Here is an 8,320-nt window from a genome sequence, read left to right as displayed (position 1 = left end):
TCTTTCCACTAAATAATACATTATTTTCAATAAACTTTAGCATATATGCAAGCATTCCAAGGTTAATGTCAAGATTACATTGTATGTGTCACTCCTGTTTTTACATCAGTATCATCTGCCCTTTTTCAGAACAGAAAGTCAATTGTTCATTGTCAGTTCATGCTCAACTCTCGTTCCACATACTTGTTTTCTATTTAGAGAAAAGTGCATAGGTTGTTAATCTTATCTCCATTTGTGCAAATCATTATTGCAACCAATTTTTATTTCTCCTTATTGACTGTTTCCCCCCATATTTGCATAAAATACAGAACTCATGTAGACATCTAATCCAGTTCTTTATTGTGCCATAGACCGTCTAAGATTTGTGCCTTGTGACAAATTACCTTATTTTTGAATGTGATTCAGTGTAACTTTTCACTTTGACAGGGAATTATTCTGAATACAGTTTTAAGCTAAACTCTGTTTTACTCGCTCAGTTGTAAGACTGTCTAATGAGAAAGTGGCCACATTGTGTGTGAGACTCCTTAAATCTGTTAAAGTCATTCCCTGAGAGGAATGTTGCAGCTCAACAAAATTGTCTCATTCAATAAATAGTTAAAAGTCAGATTGGGGGCATTTGTGGGAGAAAGGTGTTTGTCCACTGCCTATGTGAAATGGGCTAATGCTGGTTTTAAGTAATTTTTCTATTTGGGGAACTTCTGGTATTTCTTGGAGGATATTTATAGTTAATTTAAATCTCTTGACAATAGACGTGCTGTTAAGTTGATCCAGTTACTGGTGGTTGTTCTGGTACCTTTGATATTTGTTGGAGACTTAAGGTGAAGTGTTTCAGAGAGGTTTTTGTGACTTGGCAACATGAGACAGCTCAGCCCATCACCCAGTGAGGCCTGGAAGGCAAGAATACAGATCCAGGAGTGAAAGGATATAGGATTATGGCAACCAGCGGTTTGATTGCTTCTGGCTTCTGTCAAATAGCTGCCAAAAACTGTTTGGAAAAAAAAAACTTAAGGTGGCATTAATACGAAAAGCAGCATTACTTTACAATTACAAATGCTCTTACTTTTATGTAGGATATTTCTGATAAGCTTGTCAGTGATTTTTTTTTTTTTTAAAGTGTATTAACTCTTCTAAAGCTGTAAATAATTCCTTCTGAATATTCTAATGAACACAAAATAGTGATCAAGTAAAGATGAATTAAAAATCTTTCAAGAACTAAAATAAAGTAGGATAATTGGAGGACTGAAGCAGATATGAAGATCATCAATACAGATACTAATTTGCTAAAGCTATGTCTCAATTTCCTTTTAATTTTTTTAAAGAATTTTGCACATGTCTCATAAAATGCAGTTCAGAGCCACCAGGGCTACTTAAGTTGCTGGTATGATGATTTTACACTAAGATGACAATCCATGAGCAACTGAGACATGGGCACGTGCTCCCATCTGCCAGCTTTGTTACTTGGGATGGTAACTTCAGGCACAGATGGAAGCTGCGACTTACTAAACTGCTCTTGTAATTTGCTTGGTCAAATGTGAGAGCTCTGACTGTGAGAGTCACTGAAAAGTTATGTCACTTTCTGTTGTTGCTCTATCTTGCTGTCAAGTTACTAATTGCCTGGGAGTCTTGTCTTAATTTTCTCTTTTTACAACCCAATTTAACCGGTACTACAGATGACGCAGTATTTGAGGTAGCATATTTATTTTCAAACTATAGGCCAATTTCATTTTTTCTATTGACATATTTCAATAAGTTTAGATAGGAGAAATAAATGATTAGGACTGACTTTCTTCTTACCTTGTTTTAACTTCTGTTGCTTATGTTCCTAAATTACATGAGCAAAGCTGTCAGGACCTGTTGTTTCTCAGCTTTTAAAGTATATGACATAAATTCGCATAGCACTCTGCTAAACCACAGAAATAATTATTATTATACTTTAAATGATAATAAAATTTGAGATGAGCTGAATGGCCAGGATGCTGTGGGAAAAGAAAAAAATATTTAATCTAAATTACTATATTGAGAATTTGCCTATCAGTGGCATTGCTCAGCAAGTCTATGCTTCCAGTTTTTTCAGTGACTGGGTGAAAGACAATTGAGAATTTTTATTCGGTTCAGTGAAAGAGTGTGAATGATGAACCATAGCCTTGTTTGAATATTTTCAGTTGATATTCACTCTTCAACCGTATTGTTTGTATCTGTTATAGATCCTGGCTCTGCCGAACGCACAGCACAAAAAAGGAAATTTCCCAGCCCTCCACATTCCTCTAATGGCCACTCACCACAAGATGCATCCACAAGTCCTATAAAAAAGAAAAAGAAACCTGGTCTATTGAACAGTAATAATAAAGAGCAGGTAAGAGAAGTCATGGTTATGTTATGCTAGAATATGAAACAATGAAGGATGTAGAGACAGTTGATCTCTCCTCTTTAGGAAGCTCCACTTTTGTGCTCTAAGAAGTAGATATTGATTTTTGAATGCAGTGGGTTGGATTTGGATGTTCTTTCATTTTTGTTTTACATCTGTATGAGAGAGGCTACCTGTGTCCTGTTTTTTTAAATTTCATAAAGCTAATAAGATGTAGAACCAATAAATGCAATCTTGAACAAGCTGATTTTGAAGGAATATAATAACAATAACAACAAGAATAGCTGTTATTGATTATAACCATTAAAAGGAAACGTCCAGTGGCATGGTATCCTAGATTAAGAAATATCTCAAAGTCAGTGGAAGTCCCTCATCTGCTTTCAGTCCTACTGCCAATTACTAACAAAAGCCTAGCTCCTTCCTTGGTACTGTGCAGATTCCCTCCCCTTCCTTTAAATTGCTGGGCAATGTACACTCCTACCAAACTAGTTAAATGAAAGGGTCACACTGACAGTACTTTTCAGTCTCCATACTTGAAACCTTATTTTTCAGTGTCTTTTGACTACTGAATTTATAGCATTTGTTGTAATTCTTAGAAGAACTTGACTCCAGAAGACTTTGACAATTTCTGATTCATGGTATGATGCAAGCGAAAGAATTATATGAAGTGTATTGAATAGCAAATGCTGTAAAGCACCTGCATAATCTTGGAGGAGATTACATGAAAGCAGTCTTTAGCCTTGCTGAAATTATTTCTCATCTAATTTAATAGACATGCCTGTGTATTTTTCAGAGTGCTTTTTTGTGTCCATGTTTTTTTTGCCAGGATCATATAAGCACAGGGTTACGTTCTGAGCATTTAAAGCACTTTTTCCTGGTGTAACAGCACCCACATTAAATATTATCTGGGTACAGTTGCACTGGTTAAGAAAGAAAATTAAATTCCTAATCACTGCAGCTATCCTGCAATAAAGACTGTGAATAAATCAGGCCTTGCCAGGGAACAGTCTTACAGTGTAAACCATATTTTAGTTAAGGATAATGCGGAGGTCTAGTAACAGCATGTGCAGGCATGCTTACACTAGTTTAATGTGGCCAGTTTGGCTTTTACGGAGCTTCACTGCAGGCTGTATAAATTCCTCTCCATCCTGCACGTCTAATTCCTCTACATCCTGCATGTCTACTGGGGAGATATTGCCCCACTGAAGTCTGAGCTTCCAGCTATGCAGTGTAGAGAGAATTTTACAAACAGTGGAATTGAATCTTAGGGTAATAATTTCTGCTTTTTATTAATGCATTTAAAAATATATGCAGTTGCATATAATATAATTGCAACACAATTGCAGTTGTTGAACTTGATACACTCCCCTCGGTAAATGCTTTTCTGTTTTCCAGGTATCTCAGACCTGAAATATTAGAGGATAGAATAAAGTTGTATATCTAATGAAGAAAAGCAATCAGACTTGCTTATTTTACTGTATTTGTTACAAGTTAGCAAGAAAATATAATCTATTTAGTTTTGTTTAGCTTTTCTAAGCTGTTTTTAATTTAATATTGTCTTGCATGTCAAATGTGAAATGGGCATGCCTGAAGATTACTGTTTCTGAAGTAGGTAAAAAACACTGCTCTATACGGTAGCAGGAGTTGTTAAAGATTCTTTTACTGCTGAACAGATGTGAGCTAGGCATACAGTTACTTGTTTTGCTCTCAGGTTAAGTTTCAAGTATAATGTAGCTGATAGCTGTGGTTCTGATTGGCTGATAAATCCATTTTGAGATACGACAATGTCATTGGAAAGCACTAACTTAATATTCTACATTATGAAGTGTTTTGTAATATTTGAGTATTTCAAGATACTGTTAATAAAGTTATAGTTGCATGAAGCTTCGTATTACATGTTGTGGATGCAGTAACAGATCTTCAGAATGGTGCCAACAGGTATTTGAAGTGTTGTAAATACAAGCAAAGAATTATGGAATTGCAGAGTGTAGCCAAGACAGGTTAAAAATCAGGGACTTCTGATACTTAATTGCTCAGTTATAATGTAACTGAAGCTGTCAGCTTGTTTTACTGCTAGCTTCAATATTAAACTGAGCATAAATAGTGATCATCTTCTCCCCGAAACAGCACTAAAAGACTGTTGTTTTCTTCAGTTTTCTGTGTCATTCTACAGGTCTTTAATAACTTAAAGACTTTAAAACAAGCTACCACCCATTTGAGCTTGAATTGGTTAGTTGTGAAACAGTTGAGAAAACAAAGCTTTTCTTACATAAATTAAAAATTAAACTCTTAATTTTTACTCTGATTAGAACAAGTGAAAAGGTCCTTTGATGCAGTTGAATCATTCATTTTCAGTACTTTAGTTTTGTTTGGGTCTTTTTTGAGTCTCAGAACGTGTGGGGGGTTTTGTTGTTGTTGTTCTTAAACTTGTCTTAGACAAAATAAGGTGATAAATGTCTAAAAAATATAAGCAACCTTGAACAGAAAATTAATTCCTGTCATGCTTTAACAAAAATGGACTTCTGTTTGGTTTGGATGTTGTGAGCTGATTTTGGTGGAATAGTTTCACAGGTTTTTTATATTTGTCTAAAAGCAGTATCTTTGATTCTTAGGAAGTTAGTGTGGATATACTGCTTATACTCACTTCAAAGTCAGAGTATGTATTAAATTCTTCTGGCAATTTCCTTTACCTGCAGTTGAGGAAATGCCCCATAGCTGCATCTCCACATATACACTATAGAGATTTTGGTCTCACAGCTGTCATGCATATAGCTGCAAACAAAACATGTTTCCGCACTGTAAATTGCAACTTTCTCGTCTTCCCTCTGGGTTTCCATATGCCTTTGTATCTGCTTGAATGATTGTAGTAGTAATACATTTGAAATTTAGTTAAAGCCTTATGCTGTCCCTCTTATTCCACAGGATCTCATAGAACCTTCCTTCTGAAAGTCTTGTTGTGTTATATGATCTTTGTGTGTGTGTGTGTGTGTATACACACACATACAGAAAAGAAAACTTAGCCTACTTCCATGGTGGGAATAAAATACCTTTTTAGTAGCTGTACTATCTGTAGACTATAAAATGAAAAACACCAAAACTGAGAGAAATTTGAGTGAAATTTTAGGTAGCAGAATGCTTTGGGAATGTTTGTGGGTAACATCCTTTCTTTGCCTAAAATATTATACAGTGTTAGATAATTGCAGATAACTTGACTTCTGGTGTATCTTTTGAGAAATAACATCTTCAGCTGGGTTGTCACTTCTGTGTCATCTAATTTGACCTTAAAGGTCCTCTATTCGTGCAAATAATTAGACCTTGTCCTTTGTAACTTTAGAAATCTAGAAATATCATGGTCCAAGCTGGCATGCTGTTGGTTTCTGGTGACATTAATTTATGCCCTGTGTGACTAATTTTGTACAGGATGCTGCAAAGGTATGGAACATGCATATGCTTGCACTGTTCTGTGAGTCACATGGGCATGTGACAGCTCAAGGGTATAAGAACTTGCAGATGTGTAAATGGTGTAGGATGCATGCAAAATTATCTGAGAACCAAACAAAATGGTTCTGCAACCTACAAGCATTTGAGCAGTTACAAGTATTGTCATGAGTGAATGGTTTTGCATCAAACAACAACAAAAAAAATCCCAGTAAATAAACTGCCAAAAACTCAAGATTGTTTCTCTCCATTCCCTCCTCAGCAAACCACACCTACAATTAATGCCAAACAGAAAACTTAAGTTCCCTTGTCATTAATAAATAGAATGTAGTTTTCCAATAAATGTTAGCAGCTCTTCAAAGCTGATCTAACAAACTAGGTATCTGGGGACCCATTTTAGCCATCCCAGGCTGTTGTGCTTTGGTACCAGCTGTGTCATCTTTGAGCTGTCTGGGGCTCAAGTGGAAGACTAGTTCATGCAGTTACAAAGTTAACACTGTTTTCTAATGCAGGCAAACCAGTGGAGATTGTGAGTCTTAAATTCTGATGTGCATTGAGTGGTGGATTAAATCTCTCCCAGTGTGCCTGCTCCTGTAGTAGAGGTGGCTGTTCAGGATGTGCATTTGCTCCTTTGTCATCCTACTCTACAGTTTGCCTTATTAATCAAAATCAGCACTGGCTTGCTTCATTGTACAAAGTTGTGAACTGCTGCAACTTAGGACAGATTTGCATGGTGTTCAACTTCTTGTTTCAGGACTAACTTCTCCAGTTGTCCCAGGTTTAGTCATCACTAAATATCTCAGTATTTAGCTTGCACAGCCCCATGGAATTCTGAGTTTAGAAGACCTAATAGCTTCTACAGTAATACTTCTTTCTTGAAGATAAAAGTGTTTACTGACTTGTGTTAGATTGCATGTCTTGCACTCAATGCCTTAGCTTGCCATAAAAATTTATTTTCAGTCTTGAGTGCAAACTGGCATTTGACATCTGAATAAGAAGTAAAACTCCTCATGAATGATTTTGTGCAATGAATAAGATACCGTGCTTGCATAAATGTTAATCAAATGCTGTAAACTGCTGTTTGCTTATATATTATGAATATTATTATTTGAAAAAATGCAAATTTGTTTTGAAACCAAACCTGTTTTTCTTGCCTACATTTCAGTCAGAACTAAGACATGGTCCGTTTTACTATATGAAGCAGCCACTCACCACAGACCCTGTTGATGTTGTACCACAGGATGGACGGAATGATTTCTATTGCTGGGTTTGTCATCGGGAAGGCCAAGTCCTCTGCTGTGAACTCTGTCCTCGGGTTTATCATGCTAAGTGTCTGAAACTGACAGCGGAACCAGAGGGGGATTGGTTTTGCCCAGAATGTGAGGTTAGTTTGATATAAGGAGTGGATTTCTTTCTCATTTGTGAGATATAAGCAGCTTTTTTGCATTCTGAAATGTTTCTGGTTTATTACTATATTGCCTCTTAGTAAAGGTACAAGAAAAATTTGTGCAGAAGAGGAGGCATCCATTGCTGCTTCACTACTTTTTCTATGTGGGTACCTGGATTGTGTTTGCTTTCTTACTACGAGTCTCCAACTTCCTTTGCGTTTCCAAAACTAGAAAGGCACCATTTCAGAGAGTGTCTTTATTAGGCACCTCTAATTCTGAAAATATTCTGCAGTTTTGACTAGTTTTGCTTGTGCTTCTTCTAGTGGGCTGATCAGCTCTGCAGCAGTGCAAGAAAAAAAATTTGCACTGTAAGGTCTACATAAAGAAGTGGGAATTCTATTACTATTTTTTTTCTGCAGGGCTAAGGAAGATTCCCCTCCAGTGATACCTGGGGAGAGAATATTAGCATCAAAAGTGTCTTTAATGAAAGCAAGTTGGTTTATTGCCTATTTTAGTTTGATCGCTTATTGTATTAGAGCCCAGACGACCTTCTTACTCGTTCACATTGCTGTAAACCCGCATTGTATTTGGGAATTTTATGTGTTCGCACATTTACTTTGTGTGGTCTTATAAGATAGTTACTAACTGCCATTTGAATATAGAATAAGTTTCAGTGAAGAAGAATCTACCTAGAAATGTTTGCTGACAAAATATTTTTTTAATCTTAACTTTTAGAAAATCACAGTTGCAGAATGCATAGAAACACAGAGTAAAGCTATGACAATGCTCACCATTGAACAGCTATCATATTTACTGAAGTTTGCACTACAGAAAATGAAACAGCCAGGGGTAAGGAATTTTTTTTTTAATGCTTGGATCATATGTTTGTCATAATCCTGGGTTTTGCTTCGTTTTGTGGATTATGAACCTAGTTTATTTTATCAGATTGTATGTGACAACTTCTGTGATGTCTGCCACCTGCCTAATACAGACAGGTTAGTTTAGGCTGTATAGACTGTTCCAGAGTGCACTTAAAATGTAGTTTCTTGATGTAACTTCTGGACGTAGTTTTAGTAGGTGTAATGAAAATACAATGTGGCTTTCCAATGAGATATGGTGGTTTCTCACT

At 36.2% G+C, this 8,320-nt stretch overlaps 1 protein-coding gene across 1 annotated transcript in view; it reads left to right on the top strand.

Moving 5' to 3' along the window:
* The window catches only part of ZMYND8 (zinc finger, MYND-type containing 8), a 58,789-nt gene that overhangs the window by 21,884 nt on the left and 28,585 nt on the right, over window positions 1-8,320 (top strand). Inside the window, exons 4-6 of the mRNA XM_010286151.1 lie at window positions 2,205-2,353; window positions 6,969-7,187; window positions 7,927-8,040. Of these exons, the coding sequence (XP_010284453.1) occupies window positions 2,205-2,353; window positions 6,969-7,187; window positions 7,927-8,040 (482 nt within the window). The remainder of the gene's footprint in view (window positions 1-2,204; window positions 2,354-6,968; window positions 7,188-7,926; window positions 8,041-8,320) is intronic.

The sequence above is a fragment of the Phaethon lepturus genome, unplaced genomic scaffold (genome assembly GCF_000687285.1).
Source record: "Phaethon lepturus isolate BGI_N335 unplaced genomic scaffold, ASM68728v1 scaffold52130, whole genome shotgun sequence".
Taxonomy (NCBI): domain Eukaryota; kingdom Metazoa; phylum Chordata; class Aves; order Phaethontiformes; family Phaethontidae; genus Phaethon; species Phaethon lepturus.
The sequence above is the reverse complement of the archived record's forward strand: the minus strand, read 5'-3'. Positions and strand labels throughout refer to the sequence as shown.